Below are 25,472 nucleotides of genomic sequence, written 5' to 3'. Positions count from 1 at the left end.
TCATTTTCTCTCACAAGTGAAAAACAAAACGTTTCCTTAAGTTATCAGCAGCCCACCCCGCCCTCTTTTAAACTTCGCATTCCTCTAGGCCAATCAGAGTCGAGAAGGCGAAGTGCAAGAGAAAGTTGATTGGTTCATTTAAAAATAACATAAGCGCAACCACGCCATTTAAATGTTTTAAAAGTCGTGTGTTCCTCCTGTTGATCTGAAGTGTGGAATAGGAGAAAGGCGGATAAACTATACGCTTGGTCCACTGTATTTGTCGTTTTTTCAGGTGAGTAGTAAAATAAATGACACGTCCGAATGATGTAGACCGAGTTTGTGTTTTTTTTCTTTTGCTATACTTTAAACGGTTAACGGTACAGTCACGTGAAACTGCAACATTTAGCTAACATACGTAGATGTGAATATGGTTTCCAGCTCTGTAAATGTCATACAAATTGTCCATAGTGACAGATATAGTAGTAAAGTCGTGTTTAAGATGAGCTACGATTTTTTTGTATTTAAAAACTAACGTTAACTTTAAGTCACGAGCACTAATCCATCAGCTAATAAGCTAAAATACAATGTTTAACAACAGGTTATTTATGCCTTGTCAAGCATTAGTTTTTACCGTTGTGTGATTGTAAGAATGAAGAATACACCAAGAAACGAGCCTTTCAATGTATTGATGAATGAGAATAATACATAGTTTTATTGTATTTCATCTAAATATGTGTACATCTGTGCTTTGTATTTTTGCTGTGTTTTTATGTTATGAATAAATAAATGAATAGAACTCTGTTTACCCGAATGGCACGTAACATTAAAAAAAGGATCATGGGATCAAGTGAGAGTAAGATGACTGCATCTGCAGCCATAAAACCAGAGCCAGCCTTCAAAAAGACTCACATCAGTCACCTCATCGATCCTCGCTCCCCCTCAGCTGGCATAGAACGAACACCTATTCAGGTGGGTTACCTGGTGGATCCATTCATATATTTAAAAAAAAAAACACAAAGTCTGAAAAAAATGTACTGTCTGAACTCCAGAAAATGTGCAGTCATTCTTTTTTATTAATGAAGGCATGAACATTTTTGCTTTGATCTTGAGGCCCTCTGATCCAAACTCTCTTCTGTACTCACATTTCAAAGACTTTGAAAAGCTTCTTGTTTGATCAGTGTGATATGTCCAAACTATAGAAGGTGTGAGGGGAACAAATGAGACTTTTCACATGCGCTTATACTCCATCTTTCCCAGATGGTGTGGATGAGTGTAGAAAGTTCACCCAAAATCCACATTTTGAAGTTTTCTCCAGTAAAGTATCAGAAAACAGATCCAAGATATCATTGCTTGTCGTTGATCCTTTGTGTAATAAACACAAAGCTGGTGCAGTTTAGCTGCTAAACTTGCATGTCACAACATGCAAGTTTAAAAAATTACCCTCTGATGGGGAATAGGTGGGAGGCACTGATAATTATTGACCCTGCTTTATTCTCTATACTACTTTTGTAAACTGTGGGGCAATCAAACATAAAATAATTGAATATTTTTGCAAGGTTGGGCAGCTTGTGTCCAAAACGTCCGCTGAGATGAAAAGCGAGTGCCCTGTGGTGTTCGGTGATCCACGTTCACCTACCATTGGCATTACCCGCACCCCTGTGAGAGAAGTTATGAGAGGTAAGTAATATATAAACGTAATAACTTTCAGCTTGACTTTTCTCACTTTATTGAAAAAAAAAAACAAACAAATCTAAAAAAATGACTTCCTTTCATTCATCTTTCCAGCAACAGTCGGGTCCTTTGCTCGTCGCCTGGGTATGATTTTCCACAGTGAGGTTGAAGGGAAACTCCCCGAAGGCCGTCAGAAAGGCTTCAGTGGCGCATCAAAGAAAGAGGAGGACTTTATAAGTGAAGAGCTGGCATCGACTGAGCCCCTCCTGAGCCCACAGCCGTCCAGCAACCTTAATGAGCATGCTAACTTACTGGTGCCACCTGTCCAGCCCCCTCTCCAGAGCGTAGAGAAATTGAGTCCTTTTGTGCTTCCTGAAGAGCCTCAGGTGGAGGTGGAGATAGAAACTGAAGCAGATATTAGCCTGGAGGAGGCTGAGGAAGCAAGAGAGTCTCCTCTTCACAAGAGACTGAGCATGAGCCTGATAACCTGCCACGAGGGCGCTCCCTCCCCCCGAGCCTTTGCAGAGGTCCATCATGAAAATATTTCATCCCCAGAACCTGGCACAGAGGTGGAGCCACTTGGGGATGGTGTGGATCACGCTTACGCCCTTCCTTCTGCTACCATTGAAGCAGACTCTCCTGTTGAACCTGCCCCCTCCAACACTGATGCTGATGATTCCCTTGCACAGCCAGAGAAGGAAGAAACTAAAGAGCTCGCTAAAGAAGCTAATTTGCTTCCATCCGGTCCACCATGTGTTCGTGGTCCTGAGCAGCCACAGGCTTGCACCGGCATCCGCTGCCCCACCTTTGACTCAAAGAGCCCCAGCCAGACTGTTTTCAAACCACAGTGGCTGGGAAATGGCTTTCGTCCGTCTGGGCTCAGAGCAAGAGGAGTGCAGGGGCTCGGTGGAAAAGGAGGCTCGTCTCCTCTTGCCGTCCGTGTGGCCGTTAAGAACGTAGCCAACGAAAACAAAGGACAGTCTGGAAAACTGAAGCAGAAAGGTGTGTAGGAAGTTTGTCACCTTTTGATTGTTTATGGTGAGACTGTTCTGCTTTTCCTTTTTTAAACTTTCTTTTTCTTCAGGTACTGAAGGCCGCTCTCCGCTGCAGATCCTCAAGAAGACCAACTCGCCCAGAGACCAGCGCGCTCAGGTATTTGTAGCTGTAATTTACCCACATATGGGCTCATGAAAGCAACATCTGTGTTTTTACTTGTCCAAAAATACAGGAAATTCACGTTTTGATTTCTTCCCAGATGAAGCTGAAGACGTCCACTCCCGACAAGCAGAGGGCTGGACAGATGGACCGCCGAGTGCTGGCTGTGTGTCTGGATAAGGAGAACCGATGAGGCACTGCACGCACTGTTTTTTAAAATGTGCTTTTATGTGTATAGCTTCCACAAACTATTTGTTGTCCTGTATATATTTAACTGCTTGTTGTTGTGTAAATAAAATTTGCAAACCTACTAGAGCTTTAAATTTTTACTGATTAACTCTTATCTGTTATTTGGAGAGTTTTCTTGTTCGTTTTTGTGCGCATTTAATCTTCGTCAACACCTAAATTATATTCAGAAATAACACTTGAAATTTAATATTTCTCCAGTTTGCAAAGATTGCATAGCTCCCATGTCATTGAACTGACAAAGCGTCCTTAGGCAATGGTGAACACTTCGTTGCCCTCGCCTATCAGTGTGAGTGTAAAGTGTCTTTTCTATACCCAAGGCATGCTTTTGAGTGAAGAAAAAGCACTATGTAGCTACCAGTTCATTCAGCAGGTTACCTTGATGTCTGCTGAGTTGCTGTCATGTGATTGGCTGTTTGACATTTGCACTAGCGAGCACTATAGCAGGTGTACCTAATAAAATCTTAGGAAAAACAGACATTTTAGCATTAATTAGATGTAGCCCTTTTTTTTTTTTTAAAGTTTTTACATTTATTCATTTTTACTTTTTTGTCACAAGGAAACAACAGAAGAGAGAAGGGTGTGGAAAGAGTAACAGGAAATAAATAAACAGCACAGTAGTAAACAGTCTTTCTATACTCTAAATGTTTGACTTGCAGGCAGATCATGTGGCCAGCCGATGATCTGTTCTTGGAGGAGCAGCTCCTATTTATGGTCTTTTTACATGCAATATTCAAAAGGGAGGAATATCGTCATATTTAATCGTGCCACTAGGTATCAGTCCCAAAAGTGTCACTGGGATCCTTGAAAATATCACAACCAAATATGTCCTCTAAAGTGTTTAGTGTCAACATTATTAAAGTCCATTGGCATGCTCGTAGTTTTGTACATGAACTGCTGTGACTGCACACTTCTACACAGTTTGTCCAGGGGTATATTTGTATGATGTGTACCTTCAATCGCTCCATCATCTTCTGGTGAAATTCCTTTTTGAATCTCTGTATTATAATTAATGTATTATAACTTGATAGAGAACTTGTGTTTTGGAGATATTCACATGTACATGAGTATGGGCGGAGTTAAATCTGGATGATAAGATCATCTGTGAGTAATGCCATTATATGGTTCTCCTTAGCTATTAGTTCCTATGAGTCAAGGCCTCTGTGAATATTCCATAAAGGGGTGAGCTGAGGCAACAACCCTGCATCTGTCTGACAGGTGATCTTTATTCTAGCATTTTTACCTGAGGCTATATCATCCTCATTTTTTTATGATTAATTTTAATTGATAATATGGGGATAAAAGAGGTTGGTCAAGGTGAAGGTTTTACAGTGTGGATGGGAGTGAGGCTGATTGAAGCAGTTTGCACTTTCACCTCACAGTAAGAGGGTCCCTGGTTTGAGCTCCAACTGGTGCATGTCTATGTGGGGGTTGCTTGCTCTTCCTGCGTCTGTGTGTGCTTCCTCTGGGTTCTCCTGGCTTCCTCCCACAGTCCAAAGACATATATGTTAGGTTAGTTGGTGTTTTTAAATTAGCTGGATGCAATATGTGAGATAGATGAAGAGCAGATTTTTAAAGAGCTGCTCATTTATAAAATCAATCAGGGTTTGTTTAGCATGCAGCTGTGTGTAAAAAGCCTGCAAGGCTTCACATCTGAGCTTGTTAAATGCACAAAGAGCCTGTTTATCCTTAAGAGAAACTACATTCTTATGCTTTTGTCTAGACAACTCAAGTCACGCTACAAATAAATGCTCACATTTTCTCTACAGTGAAATCAAAGAAAACAGAAGCGTGGCTGACATTTCACATGCTTCACTCGTATCTAGAAGGATTTGAATGCCAGAAATAAACATTTAGACTTGTGTAATGCAGATCTTTATTAGATAGTGCTGCTTCACTTTGTACAGTGTGTATCCACTCTGGAAAAGAGCCCGTTTAAATTAGAGTTAGATTGTTTTTTTCATTTTTATATACACAACCTGTCCTTCAAGTTTAAAGGTTTGCATGCAGAGGAAAAGTAAGCACTTATATACACATTCAGATGTACTACTCATAAGCACGGCAGCCATTACCATCCATGTACCACTCATACAAAGAGTCCTGTCCTGAGACAAATGGGTCATCTTTTTATGTAAGTGCTTAGCGAAGCATGAAAATCATTTTATTATCCCATCTGTCAGTTCAGCAGTTTACCCAAAGGACTTTTCAGGTCTAGCTACCGAGGGGTTAGGCCGAGTGATGAGACCCGAAATCCTGGTAAATATTGTCCATCGATCACATACAAAAACACACGCTAATGCAGACATCTGCAAGCTAGAACTCCATTTTAACTAAAGTTAAGAAAATGAACAGGAAGTAAATGTAAGCATCTAGAGAATCTACCAAAACTAACAACAAACAACAGTCTGAAACAATAAAGCTCATATTATTTATATGATTTAACTTATGCTATGATAGAAATCACAGCATGTTAGTAAGTTACCCAACACAACATATGCTTCATCTGGACGTATTCAATTCTATCTCATCCTGTGTGCTACCGTTTCCATTTGGCAACTGTTCTCAAATTGCTGTAATTAATGTGCATCCATGTGAACCACAGTAGAATTAACTACTGATGGGAATGACATTTGCTCAGACCCCCGAACCCAGAATTCCCCCATAACGTGAGAAGAAAGTTTGGAGCGCAACGTGATGGAGAGGAGAGAAAATCTTCACATTACAACCCCGCTCCACCGTTAGATAGGACTTGGCACAATTTGACATACCCTCTTCTCACCCCATGTGACTCCTCATCCCCTCCCACAGACCTCAATTTCTTTATATTTTCTTCACTTCACTAAGTGCTCTCTTTGCAATGAACAGCCTCAGTTCCAGATCTTGAGGAAGCTGTCCCAGGATCCCGTGCAGCACGCCATGCCATCCGTGGATACTCCGATGCAGCTCACTCTGTTGTCGTGACCAGCCAGCACACCTGAACAGCAGCAAGCAGGGAAATAAATGAGTCAAAGGGTCAAACATTTTGAAATAAACTTCCAATTCAGATTTATCTCCCAGTTTTTTCTTTTAGTTCACTTATGTGCAAAACTAAACTTTACAAGGAAATGTAACTAAAAGAATATTGTGTGCTTTTAAAACTAATAATAGACGGAAAATGTAGTTTTAGTCTTTCTTGTTTGGTCAGATTTGTCCAGCAGCATTAAGAGGAGTTGGTTCAAATATTTATTGTCCCTGGGGTGTATATGGGACTGTGTGTCAGGTGTTTGTGTTGCATTATATTACTGTATTGAAACCACAATGACAGAAAGAAGAGAGCAAACTCACTCTGGAAACTAAGTGAAAGGAATATAGCAGAAAAAAGATGGAGAAAAAAAAGTCGAGTAACTCGGTTCCTCACCGACTCTCTCGGCTTTGAGCGAGTCCCAGATGTTGACGTTGAAGTCGTCGTAGCCAGCCAGTATCAGGCGTCCAGACAGGGAGGGGGCCAGAGAGGTCACCCCACACATGATGCTGCTGTCCTGGTAGGTGATGAGCTCCTGGTCAGCTCGCATGTCGTACATCTTGCAGGTGGCGTCATCTGATCCTGTTATCACTGCATTACCGTTGGGGAAGAACTGGAGGAAATAGAAGTGGTTAGAAAGCGTGCCTCCTTGGACAGGACGCGCTGAGAGCTTTGCACACAATAGAAAAGGAAATCTTTTTTTCCCCCTTTGTTCTCACCCCAATGGCGTTGATGTCACTCTCGTGACCTCCAAAGGTCTGTCTGCAGGTGCCCTCCCTGATGTCCCACAGCTTAGCTGTGAAGTCACAAGCCCCTGAGATGAAAAACTTGAAGTCTGGGGACACGCCGAGGGACATGCAGTCTCCCTGGTGTCCGGCAAACACAGTCTTCTGGGTCCCCGTCTCAATGTCCCATAGTACGCTAGAAAGGCAAGTTTAATTCAATTTAAAGTGCAAAAGAATCAATTCAAGCTTTCTTTTGTTCAGTAAATCGAACTATATTCTTACCAAGTGCAGTCGCCTGAGCTGGTGATGATCTCAGTGTCGCTGAGGAAACGACAGCAGGACAGGTAACCTGTACAACCACAGAAATACCACATGGGGCACTGCAGGACTCATCACAAAGGAGCGTTTAATTTCTGTTTCTTGTCACCTTCCTACCTGTGTGCGCTGCCAGCTCTCTCATGACCTTGACATTCCCATCCTTGCCTTTCAGGTTGTAGATGGAGCACATGTTGTCCAGACCGCCACACGCCACAAGGTTTCCAGAAGGTGCGTAGGCACAGGTCATCACCCACGATGACTTGAGGGGGATGGCATTCACCTAGGTTTACACAGAGGACAGGAGAGCTTGTTTTCAGCCTCTGAATTTACTGTTGTGTATTTAGTTGTCTCACGATGGAAATTTAGATCCTGTAACTTTTAAAGGTATGTGCTTAAGTCTTAATGTTTGAGCGAGAGATGCTCAAGGCACAGTGAGAAGTACCTTGTGTATTTTGGTGTGTTTGAGAGTGAATACACCCTGCAAGGTTTACAACCACGTTTACTTTGGGTTTAGGTATAGCTGGAAACAAAAATTCCTATTACCGGAATTGTAATAGACCTGCCCTTTGGCCTCTCCTACCTTGTTGGTCGTGATGGTGTCCCACACTATGAGTTTTCCATCCTGCGAGGCACTGACACACAGCCTGGGGGAGAAATGTGGATTAAAATCAGCAAAGAAACCCAAAACATGTGAAGCAGAGGCTGTAACATTAAGAATATGCTCCCCCCTATCAATTTACTCAGTTTAAAGCAAATCTAATTTACCATCTCCCTTCTGCATATCTGGACTTTTCTCACTTTCCTCACAATTATTTAGAAAATTATTAGAAAACTATCAGATCTTGGCTGCAACACAAACAAAAAAGCAGGTGTTCTTTCAATTTGTGCAGCATGTTGGGTAATTACTTTGAATCAGTGGACCAGTGCATTGCATAGATCTTGGCAAGATGACCCCTTAGTGTTTTCCTGGTCTTCATCTGGACACGCCCCATCACTGTGATCCCAGCTACTGCCTCCTGCAGTGTGGTATCCTGCACCGCCTTGCGAGCTGCCTGCAGAGCACACACACACAAAGTGCCGTCAGGAATAATATGTGAACACACGTCAGACAGAACAGTATGTGTATTATGCTGGATCTACCACAGATGATATATTGTGGCCAACTTACGGTAATCTGGTCTTTGAGACTATCTGCCTCCTTTCGAAGTTGCTCCATTTCACCCATGGCGATCAATCAATAGTGGGCTGTAGAGAAGATGTCAGAAGAGGCCGTAGTCCTGGGAATAAGAAGGAGAGTTCCGGTGAAGCAGCATGAACAAAACTCAGTCACCAAGAAATCATAAAATCTTTGCCAAGTCACCCGCGCTATCCTTCCATCCCAGAATTTTACCTGCATTTACCTGTTAACCTCCCTACTGCAGGTCTCCAGGTAAGTGCTGCTTTGCAAGTCAAACCACCCCCATCAGCTTTGCAAACTTTTTCTAACTTCGCAGGAACATACAGAGAAACCCACAAGACACACCTACACTCAGACACGCACGCACAGGCAGACCGTATGAATATTCACCCGGTTAAAGTTTGCTCTTCAGACGATGTGAGAGCAAAGATCCTCGCCCTCAATGTACACACAAACCAGTATGTCCTGTAATGATGCGTATCAGCTCTCACTCGCTGCCTCTCAGCTTCACGGCAAATTCACAACACTTGTAGAGGAATTTGTGCCATTTAACACTCCAGCTGAGCTCTCATCTGCTGCTGATGGCTATTAAATTTGCTAATGTGATGATTAAATGAGCAATGTTTAGCGGTACAACCAATCGCCTAATGGTCAGACTCATAAAGTGTGACAAATGTAATCAACGCACAACTGAAGAGGCAGCCAGAAAGTCAAAAAGTGGCACAGAGAAGTTCAGATGGAAAAGCACGGCGTTAATTTCTCAGGTGAAGCACCACAATATAAGCAAACTTTAAAAAGAAAACACACCCTTTTCAGTTTCTTGTACAAATATTAAAAGTTACTTCTTTTTCTTTCTAAAGCAATCAGTTTTCATGATGCCATTTCCTTTATCTTACCTTAAAAAGTGACAGGAGGGAATACTTGCGCTGATTTTACCGTTTGCGTCCCTGCAGCAATCTCTCGCTTTCTCTCCCCTCTACTATTTGAATGAGTGTCCCTGTCAAAACACATGACCAAGTGGATTTGCCTCTAATTTGTTTGAAGTGAAAAGGAGAGGAAGGGAAAGGAGGGAGTGACTCTGTAAAAGAAAGAGATTTGATTTAATTGTTTGCCACTGGGCTTTATGTGTAAAGCTAAAGTAAATGGATGATGGCCTGATGCGGCGCTCCAAAAACACACACCAGCCGCAGCAGCTACACTTTGGGTGTAGCTTTCTTAAACTGCTTACTGATACGTCGTCCCTGAAGTTTCTGAACCAAGGGGGATTTTAAAGCCTTTGCTCCAGATGTGGAAATTGCTCCAGCAATGAGCGTTTTAATGACGCTTGAGTGTTTTAGTCGTGCTATTACCCTTTTGCCATTGTGTTCCTGGGACCCTGCCATTGTTCCGTGTGATTAACTGACTGCTAGGGTGGTGGGATGGTGGAGTGCATTAACACAAACAGAGGGAGAAGTGGAGGCAGAGGGAGGGGAGGCAGGGGGTTGAAATAAGGGGGGGGGGGGGGGGGGGGGGTGAAGGGTAAGAGGTGAGGCAGGAGAGTGAGTTTTAAATCCTACTGGCTGAGATTTTAAGGGATGCCTTTTGAATCAAATCTGCTCTCATCCGATTACTGACTGCTCTTTGCATCTGGATAAGAGATGGAGAAAGGGATGGGGCGGCAGATAGGGGCATGAGAATGAGGTAGGGGGCAGATGGAGGAGGTGGGCAGAGGGAGAGCTGGTGAAAGGTGGGGCAGGGCCCATCAGTATGGCCAGTGATTCGACTTTGAATCAGAGAGCTCCTCAAACAGTTTCCCTCTTATATTCTTAAAGGGGATGTTAAGAAGTTGTTAAATGGCAGTGAATTATTAGTTTATGTGAAATAACATTTATGTCACTATTAAGATGTTTTTCATTGGCTTTAATTAAACCGTAACACTCAGTTCGCATCACAGTGAAAATGTCTTCCTGACTTCAGCCAAAGCACCTCTCCCTTCTCCACCAACAGTGTATATGACTTCTTGTAAAAGGCACACTGTAACAGATCATTTTTTTCACGTTGCATAAATGCCATCGACCACTTCTCCAACTCTTAAAACTTCAAACAGCCGATGCTTTGATTCTTAAGTTTACACGGAAAATAATAACTGGAATAACTTTACGCAGCTCTGTCATGCAGATTATGTCCGATTGCATTAAGAGTCAGACCACAAAAGGAGTTTGTTTTTTATCCAGATTATCAGAGCATACAATTAAATCACTATTGTATGCTGATCCCGTGCAAATCCCTCATCTGCATGTGCTGTAAGCAAAAGATGAAACGCAGTTAAAGACATCGGGTGTGTATCAGTATAAATGTGACATCTCCATACTCGATATTTAATCAGACTGTTTTAATAATCAGCAGGTTTCCAGCTTGAGAAGAACTCTTACACTTCTTTTCTGAAGTGTAGGAATCACAACACTCAAAACAACCACATTTAAAAACGTCACAAATATGGACACATTTTAAAAAGATATCAGCCGGAAATGTGTTCAGGTCCGTTTTGTATGACCCTTGATGCCCATGAAGCATGACACCGCAGCATATCCACAGAACTGAAAACATCAATGTCTGCTGAAAGGAACACATGACCATCCACTTACCAATCGGAGACTGCTATCGAGGTGTTCTGGTAGATCTTCAATCCCTCTTCCTGCAGCGGCCTCTCTCAGGTTGCTGTCATAAGTTCAGCCTGTCTGTTCCTACTCTTTCCTCCACTCATTCGCTTTTGGTATCGCGGACAGTGCGGTATTCCTCACTTGCCTCACTGCTCCTATGAGGAACAAATGAGGATTGGAGGGATGAAGGGAGATCAGCAATGAGGGGATAAACCCTGGGATGGAAGAGTAAGGGGGAGGGGGGGTGATGGTGAAATAGACAGAAAGGGAGAAGAAACAGTGGGTGAAACCAAACAAGGTGCAGAGCATGTCTGTAGGGTCACAAGACATAAGCCAGGGTGAATCCAAGTCAAAAGACTAAGAGATGGAAATCGTGGAGGGGAGGGAGAAGAGGATAAATAGAGGACCTGGGAACATGGCTTTTTATGGTGCTGAGATAGTTTTCAAAAGATCTATGACTGACAGGAGGGTTTGTGTTTTGTAAACCTGAGGTGAAGCTAATATTAGAAAGTGTATGGGCAGAGGGGGAGATTGGCAGTGTAGGGATCAGACTGGCTACAATGATAAAGCAAGAATAACTGCAGGATTAAGGGGAATGGATGATTCTTACACACAAGCAGACCAACAACCATGGGCATTTCCTGACAGTGTGTAGAGCGTGCGCCACTATAGCTGACTCCTATGTTCTTTGTCATCTAAAGGTAGAGATAAAGAGCCACAATATCCCTTCGGTTTGCTCGAGTTCTGCCCACACATCTAAATTTAGAGGTTTCTGTTGTCACTCGTCTGTTGATGTGCCACTCCACAGCTTTTGCACATTATCTAACAGAGTAAATCACCTGTGTTAGTTACGAAACAACGCAGCTTGCACTCACGATCATGACATTGCATTGTTAGGCAGAGAGCCGGATCGACGAGAACAGACTGCGTTTGACCCAAAAGGCCTGGGAGAAAGTCACCGAATCAGGTGCTGAATCCCAACTGCATTATTAAAGGGAGCTCCCATTTCTTTCTCCCACTGAGGTTTTCACATGGATCAGGAGAGTCACTTTATTGAGAGTTACTTTCTGTAGCTGAAGTATGTTCATGAAAAATGTATGGCAGCGCTATTGTACTGCAGTGTCTGTAACTTCTCCTTGAAATTTGTGTCAAATACCGAGTGTCCTCTGAACAAGAAGAACACATTCAAATCCTAAACTAGTCCTAAAACAAATTTGCTTAGGGGTGTTTACAAGTACACAGTGACAACATGCAAAACATCCCAGTCTAAGACCTTGTTTAATGCTCTTTCTCTAAAACACACTTCACTTAGTTGCAAAGAATAATTAGAAAATATAACATAAAATCCTGCCCATGAACAAATTAAATCCTACTTGTTCCAATATAGAACAAGTAGCCCAGATATCACATTGCTACTTTCCAGGCAAACCCTTGTTGACACGGATTCGGACAGTTGAACGCCATCAGACAATACGAATCCCTTGTTTGCACATTTGTGAACATATCTGTGTTTGGAGCAGAAAAGCCTTTGCTGTGTGCTTCCTGGCTTCATTCTGTGATTCAGCGCGGCTAAATTGAGCTCTGCAGTTTAAAAGCGTTGACCTTTGCTCGCTGGATTGTGGTAACGGCAGTGGTGCTGACCCTTGATTTGGAGAAATGGAGTCAGGGAAGCACAGGCTGTGAAACGGCGAGTGAAACAGAGAGAAAAAACAAAGAGCAAAACAAGGGATTTGTTAGCAGAGGCACAGAAACAGGGCGGGATAAAGACAGAAAGAGTGTCCGATTATGAGTTACTATTTAAAGACTAACAATGCCGCGCTCTACTACAAGGAAAACTCTCAAAGTGGTTTGTAAAGTCTTATAATCTTCTATGATTTGATTACATTTACTACTGATGTTAAACCGACTGAACTGAAAGCAGAAAAGGTGAGCATCCCTCCCCGAGTGAGATGAAAATTTCACTGCACTCGGTCCCTGCACAGCACAATAAAAACAAGAAGAGGAGAGTTTGTTTTGTTTACTTTGCACACGCTGAAAGAGATCTCTGAACATTTGATCTGTGGGAGGAGTGAGTGGATTAAATGACAAATGTGTCAGACACAAACATGTTGTTAGACTGCTGATGTTTTTATAACTCATTATGGTCTAGACGACCCTTACTGAAGTTCAAACCCAGTATCAAAATGGAGCAGAAAGCTGATTTAAATGACTTTGAGCACGGCATAGTTGTTGGTGCTACAAAGTAGATCATCAGTCACTTCTGCTGGCTAAGAACAGAAAACCGAGACTACAATTCACATAGGATCACCAAAATTAGACAACGGGAAATTAAAAAAGCATTGCTTGGTTTGATGAGTCCCAATTTCTGCTGTGGTGTTTGAGTGGTGGGGTCAAAATTTGACACAACACGAAAGCATTGTTTCATTCTGCCTTGTAACAGCTGCTCAGGCTGCTGGTGGTGTAACAGTGTGTGTGTGTGTGTGTGGGGGGACTTTATTACCAGGTGTGGATCACTGAAACACCACAGCCAACTTGTGAACTGTTCCTGACCATATCCTTCCCTTTATAATGTGCCATTTTGCTCAAATCCTCACAAACTGGTTTCTTGACAATGAGTTCACTTGTACTCAAATAGCCTCCACAATCACCAGATCTCAGTCCCATAGAGCACCTTTGGGATGTGGTGGAACAGGAGATTTGCATCATGGATTTGCAGCTAACAAATCTGTAGCAATCGTGTGATGCTATTATGTGAATATGGTGAAAAATATCTGAGGAATGTTTTCAGCATCTTGTTGAATCTGTGCCGTGAAGCATTAAGACGGCTCTAAAGGTGAAAGAGGATCCAACCCGATACTAGCAAGATGAACTTGAAAATGAAATAGCAAGTGAGTGGGTGTATATTCACCTTGCATATGTTCCCAAGCAATATCTGTGCACTCTCAGCAGGCGGTTTGTGCTTAGACAAAAACATCTGTCAATCAGGTGTGGGTATAATTTGACTGATATTTCAAGGTTTTACTGTTTACATTAAAATGACGAGCATTCGTTTTTCTGACAAGTTTCTTTCAGTATTCGTGTGTAAACTGGCAGTGTTTTGATGCAGAAATTAGCAGACGAGGTCGTCTCACAGCAACAAGGTTCTGGGTTCAACTCAAAGTTGATTTTCTGAGCCGTCTGCAGGGGAGTCGAGGAGAAAAAATCTCCTTCCACTTTCCAAGCAAACTCAAATGACTGCGAAGACTTTTCACCTTAGACTGTGTCTGATGGTGCAACTACCCTGAAGGGTTCAACAGTAACAGTAAGCTGCTGTAAACAGAGTACAGTTTCTTGTTCTAACTGTATGTAAGCAGTTGGTGTGTTGAAATGTTGCATCTCTGCTGCTGTTCTTTTAACTTTTGATACAGGCTACCCCTATAAACAGGAATGTAAAATAAAAACTGGAATCTTATTATTTCTGTTTACTCTACTCTTCAAAATTACGTAAGGCACCAAGGCCAGACATCATCATCAGGCAACCAATAGGAGGTTAGGGTCATAATCACAAATAGTAGGAAATGTGATATAGGAGATGAGTATCCTGTCTGCTACTCACTACACACAGCACTTAATTATAATAACACCAGTTTTATAACTATGCGGCTGAGCCTTACATAATTTCTGCTGCTCATGTAAAAACATAGAAATTTGATGTGTACATTTCTCGTTTGTATACGCAGGTATCATTAGACGGCTGTGATCTTTAATGTGCCTTTAAAAAGCATTAAAATGCATTATGCATAAAATGCTTTTTAGTGACTAACTACTACTTAAGTGAAGATTAATGCGGAGGTGTTTTGGGCGCTACGTGGTCTCAATGTGAGAGGGAGGGAAGAGGTTAAACCCAAGGCTGCATTAAAAAGGGCCCACCGACCCAATTCCAGCAGCAGGGGATTATAACACAGGGGGGAGTAAGAGTGTTAATATGGGCCATGAATGGTACTTAAGTCGGCACCTAATGCACAAGATGAAAGCAGAGGAGGGGGGCTGAGTGGAGGCTCTGGTTGTAATGGGGAGGATAAGATGGGAGAAGGTGGTCGAGTGTCACTGCGCTGGATGTGAATGATTAAATCATCTCTCCCGGATTACTATTCCATATTCTAAATGGGAGATGTTTTTAAGCTTCATAAACAAATGCACTCATTTATGAGGGATTAACAGTAATCTCTCTATTTCTATCTTTTTTTCCCCTCCCTCCACACCTCTCGCTGTCTGTCTCTGGTCCTTTTCTCCCTCTTTTACTGCCTCAAACGATAGTTTCTGGACAGCGTCACTGTGTTCACAGGTTCCTGCTGCTGTGTGGTTCCTATCTTATCATCCTATCTTTGTCTAACAGACTAAATAAACTTTAACCTTCTTTTTGTTTATTTTTAATTGTTTTTATCAGCAGGGTGTTAAAGAGGGTGTGCAGTAATCACCTAATAGATTACACAGACCTGTTTTCACATCATCTAATGCGCTCTCTGTTCAGCACTTGCATGCATTTGGCATACAATACCCACGATACACCTGTACAGAGTCACATTTACGACTTTTTTTATTCTCTTTGGTTTTTAGGGCAGTGATTGACATTAGAGGGACGACAGGACATTATTTCTCTCATATACCCTCATCATATACAGTATAAATACAGTATATACACAGATGCAAACTGTACACCACCAGGCAGCAACATGAAGAGGGTGAACGTGTGGGTAAATGATGGAGTGTGGGCTCATTCTGGCCCTCACAGCTCATCCTTGCCCCCCGTCACCCTGCCTCTCTCTCGCTTCTTCTCCTTTGTCACTTGGCTCCGAGCGTTACGGCTAGAGGTGGCACCTCCCTCCTTCTCCTCGTCCGTTTTCACCACACTGTGTCCATCTGCAGCCCACACGGCCTCTGCCTCCTCTCGCTCCTGAGGGAGAGATCCAAAATGCAGCTCAAATATTGACTTCCTGCAGTCACAGTGACATAAAACTAAAGTTTGGGAGGAACATTCATCTTTGTTGGAATAATTTCAACTTCTCTTCTTGCACTTTCAGGACAATTTTTCTGTAAAAGAGATTCTCCTCTGTTAGAGTGAGCTTCATTTGCTCAACACGAGCCCACAGGGCAAACAATGACCAATGCGGGATAAACTAAGTTAATGAAACTTTGCTTGCATAACCAAAACTTTAATTAAAATGTAGCCAAGCAGATAATGTAAGGCTGGAGCTGAAAACCCCCTGTTCATCTAAGCAAAGTGTGTTTCTACATGTAAATTTAGATTTTCTTTTATCTACGTGATGCTAAAAGTTATGTAAACTGAGTCGTTTCGATAGTCTCTTTGGCTCGACAGCAGCTCTTCAGCGCAGCTCCTTACATCTCTGTTATTATCACTGATGAGGATGCACTCCTTCGCTGCAGAAAATCACAGCTTATTAAAAGAACTAAACATGTTTTGGTTTATAAATTGTCAGGGGCATGAAAAATGATTGCATTTATGATAAACCTAAAAGACAATGTCATGGCATCACCACAGACCAGGCACAGTAAATAGGAAAACATGCAAACAGCCACAAGATTTGCATTGTGCCCCAGCTGCTCATGTTATCCAACACCGGTATCATGACATCATCAACCACACGCCTGCAGGTGACCGGCCAGACCTGAGGAGGAGGAGAAGGAGGTCATGGCAGCTCTGTGCTGTCATAAAGCTCACCCTGTCCCTGTAGAGCTTCTCCTTTGTGAACCAGAGGGCCAGGGCGCACCGCCGGCCTCTGGTCACCGCGGTAACACCGTGAGGATTTACCGGACCCGAGGAGAAGCCCACCAGTCGACCACAGCTGGGTTTCACTCGAGCCTGAAGGCACAGAAGACAAGTTTACCAGCTCCAACAAATATATTAATTAAAGACTTAAAATAGTAATAAAAAGATTAGAATGACTTACCGTTACGGTCTTGGCATCTCTGTTAGTGAAGAACAACTCTCCGCCATCAAAGTTGTCATTCAGGTAGAGGATGGCGCTGTGAGACAGAGAGATGTTTGTCATTCAGTTGTAAAAGTAACCTGCTGTGTAAGAATTAGGCTGAAATCTGAGCATAAATGCACACACAGTCATTTGATTATTATAGTTTGTTATTACACTGTTATGTAGTCCTGCTAATTCCACTTTACATTTTAATCCCATTTATTTATTTTTAAATTTCACACCTATGTGGACCGTTTTAATTTCTCACTAAAACTTCTCATTTCTTCATCCATTTATTGGCCACTTAATATTTCTTCATTGTTTACTATACGATGAAGAAACAGGCAGGTGAAGATGTTGCGTCTAGGTGAGATTCTGTGCCATGGAGAAATGTCAGTTTAATCAATCATGCAAAAATAATATAACATTTAGATAAGAAAATTGTCCAAAAAAATAAAATAAATTCATTACCCCTGAAATAAAAAGAAATGTAACTTTACTTTGCAGCACTGCAGATTTCCTGCCACAAGGAAGGTCAAATCCAGGGTTAAAGTTTTAAAATGTGAAATAGAAACAATTAATCTGTAACAGGCTGGTTCTTCTGAAGGTTTCTTCCTGTTAAAAGGGAGTTTTTCCTTCCTACTGTCACCAAGTGCTTGCTCCTAGGGGGTCATCTTGTTGGGGTTTCTCTGTTTTGTTGTAGGATCTTTAACTTTCAATATAAAGCATCTTGAGGTGACGGTTGTTGTGATTTGCCACTGACTAAAATTCAATTCAATAATGTCACAAAATGTTAAAACTGACAGTTACATTTCATAACAGGAGCACTCAGACAGCCCACCTCCATCCACCTCATAACCATCTCATAAAATCTGAAAATGATATCTTGAAAACTGTGGACACTAAAGTGCTAACAAACAAACAGACAGACAAACAGAACTTGCAACAATTACATATTTCCTTCCTTTGGTCAAAGCAGAAACATTGAAACACTACCACCTACAACCATTTGGGCCTTTTTTTTTGCCAAAAATTCAGCTCAAAATGTAACTAAGCCATTTCAGTCTCCAATTATTAACGTTTTTTTCCTTAGACTGACCTGTTGGCATATAATAAAAACTAAAAACACCAACTTTAAGTGTCACGTTCAGTTTTCAGTTGCATTTATTTATGGAGTAATTGTGTTGTAGAGCAGTGTTTTCTCTGCTCTCCCTCCACCTCCATCGGTTCACGTAGCTCTAAGGTGTCATTATTTCCCCATAACAACAGAACAAAACTATTTATCAGTGACGACAGGTGCTCTGGTTGTTTTGATATTTGCCACAATTGTTCCCCTGAAACACTGTTTAAGACTTGCAGTGCAAACTAATGCTTTTTAGGTAATTCCCTATAAAATCAGCAACATCTAAGAAATGTTCCCACCTGTCCTCTTCAGACACAGCAAGATATTTTTCTGTAATCAGTTTTTGAGCACCAGTATCTCGGGATACATCATTGTTTAAACAGCAAAATTAGTTGCAGATACAAGCATGCTATGTTTTAGCTTTCCTTTGATTATTTGCTAAGGAGAGCTTCAAAAAGTTGACTTCATTTTCTAATACTAATATTGTAACACTCCCAAATGTAGCTTATGGCTGTGAAATGGAGAAACAACGTCGATGTTCACATCTTCTATATAATGGTTTGAAAATGTCACATTCCTCAAGCAGCTAAAGGTGTTTCTCAGAAAACTATTCTGAGCAGACACAAGTCTCTGGATCACAGAGTTCTTTGTTCAGTTTGTGACAGCTTTGTTCTGGCAACGATGACATGTACCATTCTCTCACTGTTATAAGCTGATGATATCTAAGTGACATTTTACCAGTAAAGGCGTATTAAAACATTCTGTTCGTGGATATTTGCTGGAATAAAATGGCTTGAGAACATCTTCTAAAATTATTTATGGAGCAAGTGTGAGCCCAAATTTATTATTAATCCACGAAGAGATGTTTTTTCAGTACCTGAGGTCTCTGTGTGTGAAAGCTGGTGGTTCCTTCCAACACTGCTTGGTTTCCGGCTCGAGGAGACAGTTGTCAACGTGGACGGGGTGAGAGAGGTCCAGCCTGCCCTTCTGATCCTCTGATTTAAAAAGAAAAAACAGAACAAGAACAAAATAACACATTTAACTTTAAGTAATGAAGTAAGAATAGAGTGGATGATTTGGGTACACATTAGAGAACCTGTTCCAATTATCCTAGTATTGAGTACTGTTGGTTTTACCTGTGACAGCAGTGCGACAGACCAGGTGTGTGAAAGTGATGAAAAGTCCTGAGGGGCTCCTGAAGTAGGAGTGCAGCACGGTTCGCACTCTCTCACCCAGCTCATGTAACAGCTTGGCATCTGATTGGTTCACCAGGCCTTCCTGAGCCAACTGAGGAAGAAACAGCAGTGAGGGTCACGAGATGCTGCTGAGAGCATCTCGTAGACCTGCTTCAGTTACATCATTTCCACCCACCTTCACCGCCCTGAGGACAGTCAGACCTTCAAACGTCTCATGAGGAGTGTGTGGAGACCGCCGTCCTCGATAACCATCTCCAAGAGATCCTGCCACCTATGAGAGACCATGTAAATGTGTAAGTTAGGGGTTTTCACATGCATGCGTTAAAAAAACTGATTGAACTTACTGATGCTAACTGCAGTATTCTGTCACACTCCTTCTCCGTCATGACTCCATCCAGGACGACTCGATTGGTGCCATTCAGCATCTCGTCATCCATTGTGATAGTCACGCCCACCCGAGGCACCGGACCTCCTGCAGAGAGGACAAATAAGAAAGTATAAGACAGTAAGTGGGTCACCAGAAGATGGTGATACGACTGTGTTTTTGGTGATATGAAGTCGCAGAAGCTGCCAAATGGAAAATCTTTGCTTCTATAACAACAGCGTGTAATGGGGCGACCAGATCCCAACAAACTGAATGTATTCTTTTTGATTTTACTTTTATTTCAGGCACTGGTCTGTTTGGTCTTCAGGTTTCAGTAGATCCATAGAAACTGTGTCACTTCACGCCTCGTTTTCCTCTGTGTGAAACTGATAAATTATTCAAGCAAATAAGACAAAACTCTGTTTCTCGGTATAAACTGCCGCTTCAATTTCTTTGTAATAGTTTCCACAATATTGAACAAAACCCACAAAGCTTGTGACTTTTTGGTGACTTTCCCTGATGGCCATAACAGCAGACAGGTTAATCTCCACTTGACTATAAGTGACTCCTTCCCTGTTTTATATTTTAGAAAAGTCTAAGCAGTGTAATATAAAGAGTAGAATGTCTTCTAGTGTGTCATCTTTAACAGAGATGCCAGGAAACAGTGACACACTACATTTAAATGATCCTCTATTTTCACATACATAAGATGTGTGAGCTGTTATAATCTGTTTATCCTTACTCACAACCCTACAAAGCCTGTAGGTACGTGTGGATGTTATTCATTATTTCACTTGTTAATGGATAGATGGATGTTAATGGTTACATGCCAGATAAACAGGCATGTCTGTCATGGATACACTCGTGTTTCCTTGTTTTAAGCTAGCTGAAGTGTAATTAAGGTGACGAGGAGCTCCTCCCATGATGCCCTAGGTAGAAAAGGCTGAAGACACATAGCATAGGGAAAATACAGTCTCTCACCTGCAAAAAACCCACTGTCATCCACTTCCTCTTGCTGCTCGCCCACTTTCATTTTCTCATTTATTTTCTCTTTTTCAGCTCTAACAGTAAAACACAAAAGATACAGATGGAGTTTTCTGTTTCATTAGTTTCCACTAGTGACAGATTCACCTTTGATTTCTTTTTTACCTCCAGATCTCCCTCAATGATTCAGGTACAACTTCTTCTGGAGTCCAAAGATCCTGCACAGAGGGTGATGAAGAATCTCAGCAAAGAAATGCTTTATAGCTGGCTCTCTTGTCACTGCACTGCACATTTGGCATCAGTACTTACTGGATCTGTGAAAGTGAAGTCGAGGTTCTCCATACCAAAATACAACAGCTTCTTCTCCTGCAAGGAGTGGTTGATGTATCTGACAATCTCCTGTGTGACAAAAAACACACAAATCTGTGCTTAAACATGACTTTAAAGATGAATTTGAAACTTAATGCTTGAAATAACTGAACAAGAGAAGAGAAAAAATGTATTTCTCATTTAAATTACTTGGATTACTTTATTGGATTTATGACTTTTTACGTTTTTACACCACTGTGGTCATTTCAATATAATGAACCTTGAGTGGTTTGAATGGTACCTGAGCAGGCTGTGTGCTCTGTGACTCTGTGTCTCCCCCTAGTGTCTCATGGTAGAGCTGCAGGTTGTCTAAGGAGTCCTTGTCAGAGGGGTAAAACAGCAGGAGAGAGCGAAGCATCTGCAACGCCCCGCTTATGTCACCACCTGCCGGGAATCGAGGATGCAAAGTAATGCAAAGTAGTGCATCAGTCTTAAGATGAATAATAAAATCACGTGTGTGACCTTCACATTGACCTAAAAAATCAGACCTTTAAACTGTGCGATGTGCAGATGCTCAAGCTGTGTTGGCAGGAAGTCCTCCTGAGCAGAAATCCTTCCAGGTCGTGTGGCCACTTGAGTCACGCATGACTGTCGGCATGAGAGCAGGGAGAGGGACAGGGCTGGACAGAAAACAAAAACTGGTGACATTTGGCTCTTTCTGGTCTCTTTCTGTCTGGCTCAAAACTTCTGCCTGCTTCTTACCTGCTGCCTTTTCAAACACGCCGTCAACGCTGTCAACTCCCCTGTCCTCAGGCAGCCGTTGGGAAGCGACTTCACACTGCACCCTGCACTCCTCTGTCTGCCGCAGGGTTTCATTCACACAAGCTTTCCATTTCTCTGCTGCTTGCTTCCATTCAGAGTTAGCCTCGAGCTGCAGTGCAGCATCATACAGGACCTGAAGTCAGTGACACAGAGACAGAGATTAACACAGAGAAATAACACAGTCACCATTTGCTTGCTAATTAAAAAAAACAAAACCTAATGAGTTGTGTATTGTTTTGTATCATAGTGTTTAAGAAATATAACACTTTTAAATATAACTATTTTAAAATTGCTGTGCAAAAGTATTCTCAGTGCTCCTCTAAGTAATCCTTACAGCAGCATTAACAAACATTTACCTGAGGAGAAAAAGATTAACCGTTTATAAAACACACACTAACCAATAACGATGAGATGCTATTGAATTATAGGTGGTTTACACACTGATTATTACAATCCTTATTGTTAAGTGTTACCCAAAGCTAAAGGCTAGCGTTTGATGATGAAGTACATTTTTACTTTTGAGATATGTGCATGTCATTACAGGCAGCATTTATGCCTAATCGTGATATAACACGTGTGGCTGGATAGTGAAAATGAGAGGCAGAGGCAGACACCTCACATCTGGATTGCACGGCTAGAAAACAGACAAGTGAAGGTGAGAGTGAGACAGAGAAATTCAGTCCCTCAGGCCACGTCTGACTCTCCACAGTGACGTCTCTAAAACCATTCTGTTTGAACGCACTTCATTAGCAGTTGAGTTGTGAACTTACATCAGAGTGAGGACTATTAGAGGACTAGCTATGGCTTAGTTAGGATCAATCAGTTAAAGAAAAGTCTGATATGTTTGTTCAAAGCCTTTAAACCTGTCTGCATATCGGCTATCATTAACTACGTAGTTAGCAAGGGCAAAAACTCTTCCACTGCTTAACTAGTGAATCAAAGCTTTTATGCTTTTTAGAAACTAAAACTGAGAACTATTGGTTCATTCCAGAGGACTTAAAGTGCTTCAAAAAGATAAGTAGTTTGGTCTTTCGTGCTATCTGCTTATAGTTGGACAATAGCAACACTAGCAGCTGTGAAAGAAGGTGGAAGGTAAGGCAATATGTTTGACTAGTGCTGACAAATACTGTTAACCTAACCATTAAGCCTCTTTAGATAAGTGTTCTTTATCTTCGCCTACAGATTTTATGACAATGAAGCAGCTTTTTAGAATTTCTGTTGAATTAAGATAATTTTTTAAGGTAATCACAACATTTTTGCTTTAAATTGCAACATTTAGAGTGGATGTAAGACAGCCTTCAGTTTTTTTAAATGTCTTTTTAAGACATAGAAATGTCATGTGTCTCTCCTCTGTGCTTATGAAGGTATGAGGGCTCCAAAATGCTGAAGAATCAGCTGATTCTGAATGGGTCAGACAGTACATTTATTCAGATTTGACTGATTTTTCTAAGCAGTGCAACCCAGTTTCTTCCCACTTACACTGTATGCCCCATTACTCTTCCCTCCTCACCCAGTGTTTCTCATTGTGACTCTCTCTGTCCTGAAAATCTTCCTCGGTCACGCCTTCCATCCGTCTGTACTTCTCGATGTTGTTTCTCATCTCCAGGTGAGAGGGGTTGGCCACGAAGTAGGTGTGAGCTGCGGATGCCGCCCTCTGCAACTTTTCCAGCTGATGTGGAGGAAAATGAGAGACTGAATGAAGTTTGTTACAGACCAATAAGGGTGTTGCTGTGATTATTTATGCAGCTGTGAGCTGAACTATAATTATGGCTGCAGACAATACTGACAGGTGCTTTCCTCTAAATGACAATTTGGAGCACAGTACTGGTAGAAGTAATGACAATTTAGGAGCTTTATTATGCAGCAGCTCCTTACGGCTGTGTAAAGAATGGCTTACCTTGTAGTAGGTGACTTGCAGAAAGTTATAAGGGTTGCGAGTGCCAAACTCGTATTCTATATCAGCAGAAACAGGAAGCTGTCCAACATGTGTGACAGAGCGTCCAATGCAGAACCTCAAACACTCAGCTTTTTGCTGCACCCAGTCCAGGGCCCAGAGGTCCCACATAGTCCCGTGTTCAGAGTCTAACAACACACACACCATTGAAAAAATGATAAGGTCCCAGCCTGTGGCATATATTTTATAAATTTTGAGTTCTAGAACTGCAATCAATCCACAACAAAACACAAAAAAGCTTATCTCACACATTCTTTGAGCTCTTGAGGTCACATTGTTCTTTAGCTACGCATTTAGACACCGAGAAGTGAGAGTGAAGCTGCCAGTAACTTCATAAAATCTAGTTTCCAACTAGTAATTAACACAGACTCAAAGCTATCTGTCTGGCTACATGATAGGTCCAATCTTTTTCTTCTTTTAGCCGTTCCCTTTAGGGCTGACCACAATGAATCCCCTGCCTCCATCTCACTCTTTCCCTATTATCCACCATCTGCATGGCCTCCTTCACCACAATGAACCTCTGCTGTGGCCTTCCTCTTTTTTTCTTACCTTGCAATATATATAGCCACTATGTCGCCTGTGCGTATGTCCAAACCATCTCAACCATGCCTCTCTAACTCGTCTCCACCCACTCCACCCTGCCTGCATTCCCTTCTTCACCTCTCCCTTGTGTACTGTTTGTCGCTTTGGATACCCCAGATATTTAAACTCATCTACCTTTACTACCTCTACTCCTCTTCTCTTCAGAGCATAGGTACACATCACTATTTCGTCTGCATGAATCCATGAATGCTCTACTTTACATATTCACTGAGTAGGTCAGTCATTTCTGGCCTTTCCTTAAAGTTGGCAGGTTTGAAAACATTCAGCAGGTTGTATGGAAGAAGGTACTAGTGACTGCTCCCTTATTTCTCACAGCAGATGCCCCTCCTGACATAGCCCTTCAGGTTCATCCCTGAGGGTGTGTTTGTGATCTAGCAAGTGTAATTATGTCAGTTGTGAGAAGCCAAAAGAATAATTGAATTTCACAAAATCTGTTCTAATATGTTGCATGATGCACTGATGACATTAATACCAGGGTATAAAATAAAAAGACTGGCTGACAGCTGATTCAGACACCGACACTTAGTCTGTGTTTTTTTGTTCCATTGAAGCAAATTAGCTTTAACTCTACACAGTTTTGAAACATCCAAGTCGCCCAAAACTGTGTCACAGATTATCTTTATTGGCCAATTTTTTTGCTGATATGCCAATATTAGTCAGCAGGGACAAAACTGGTCTACACCAGTGTTATATAGCTAATTTATTAATGCAGTTTAATGTAATTAACATGTTACTGACTGTTAATGAGCTTCTACAGCACCATTCAGGCGCATTGTTCAGACAGATCATCATATTACCAGTAATTGATCTGATATAATTTATATTACCGCCCAGCTTACCCAGTTTCTTCAGAGCCTCTGTCCCTGCTGCCATACAGTCGTCATAACACTGCCTGCGGACCCCGAACAGTGATTCCCTGGTCACGATGGATTTCTCCAGCAGCTCTGCAGCTTTGCCCCACTCCCCACTAAAATATGCGCGGACCCCGCTGTAATACAGAAAATCATACGGCTGCAGAAGTGACATAACATTGGGGCTGCCTCCTGCCCAAGCCGTTGAGGTAAAACTAAACAGTGCGAGAATAACACAATTAAACGCCACGTATACAGCCAAACGTCCCGATTGAAGCGCCATGGTCCGACAGGCAATCCCAGCAGAGGAGGCGAAGGTGGGAGCAGAGGAGGGACTCCAAGGGGAGAGCTACCCACAAAGTTTCCTCCCTGTTAAGAAAGTG

At 42.0% G+C, this 25,472-nt stretch overlaps 3 protein-coding genes across 4 annotated transcripts; 1 reads left to right on the top strand and 2 right to left on the bottom strand.

Annotated features, from left to right (window-relative positions):
• The first annotated feature begins 819 nt into the window (after window positions 1-819).
• Window positions 820-3,001, top strand: cdca3 (cell division cycle associated 3). Its single transcript, XM_085365470.1, has 5 exons — window positions 820-951; window positions 1,539-1,659; window positions 1,768-2,655; window positions 2,738-2,805; window positions 2,909-3,001. Exons 1-5 carry the CDS (start codon window positions 820-822, stop codon window positions 2,999-3,001), a joined length of 1,302 nt encoding a protein of 433 aa, XP_085221596.1.
• A 2,920-nt stretch (window positions 3,002-5,921) lies between these two features.
• gnb3a (guanine nucleotide binding protein (G protein), beta polypeptide 3a) lies at window positions 5,922-8,323 on the bottom strand. 2 transcript variants are annotated; one of them, XM_085365469.1, is made up of 8 exons: window positions 8,267-8,323; window positions 8,005-8,150; window positions 7,679-7,742; window positions 7,216-7,378; window positions 7,063-7,129; window positions 6,775-6,976; window positions 6,452-6,668; window positions 5,922-6,028 (listed from the first exon to the last, which is right to left on the bottom strand). In XM_085365469.1, the coding sequence occupies exons 1-8, from the start codon at window positions 8,321-8,323 to the stop codon at window positions 5,922-5,924; spliced, it is 1,023 nt and encodes a 340-aa protein (XP_085221595.1). The 2 variants fall into 2 exon arrangements, with proteins under 2 accessions (XP_085221595.1, XP_085221594.1); XM_085365468.1 differs by having other exon boundaries at window positions 7,679-7,758; window positions 8,006-8,150.
• Window positions 8,324-15,479: 7,156 nt separating this feature from the next.
• p3h3 (prolyl 3-hydroxylase 3) lies at window positions 15,480-25,390 on the bottom strand. The gene is made up of 16 exons (XM_085365467.1): window positions 25,078-25,390; window positions 23,579-23,763; window positions 23,192-23,350; window positions 21,622-21,814; window positions 21,408-21,539; window positions 21,161-21,303; window positions 20,860-20,949; window positions 20,716-20,768; window positions 20,548-20,627; window positions 19,547-19,674; window positions 19,378-19,473; window positions 19,143-19,293; window positions 18,884-19,001; window positions 16,863-16,938; window positions 16,634-16,774; window positions 15,480-15,847 (listed from the first exon to the last, which is right to left on the bottom strand). Exons 1-16 carry the CDS (start codon window positions 25,370-25,372, stop codon window positions 15,680-15,682), a joined length of 2,208 nt encoding a protein of 735 aa, XP_085221593.1. The 5' UTR covers window positions 25,373-25,390; the 3' UTR covers window positions 15,480-15,679.
• Window positions 25,391-25,472: the final 82 nt, after the last annotated feature.

This window comes from Diplotaxodon limnothrissa, linkage group LG11 (genome assembly GCF_057381915.1).
Source record: "Diplotaxodon limnothrissa isolate DT_005_m linkage group LG11, D_limnothrissa_male_GT1.1, whole genome shotgun sequence".
Taxonomy (NCBI): Eukaryota; Metazoa; Chordata; class Actinopteri; order Cichliformes; family Cichlidae; genus Diplotaxodon; species Diplotaxodon limnothrissa.
Note: the sequence above shows the minus strand (reverse complement) of the source record. Positions and strands in the feature narration are given on the sequence as shown.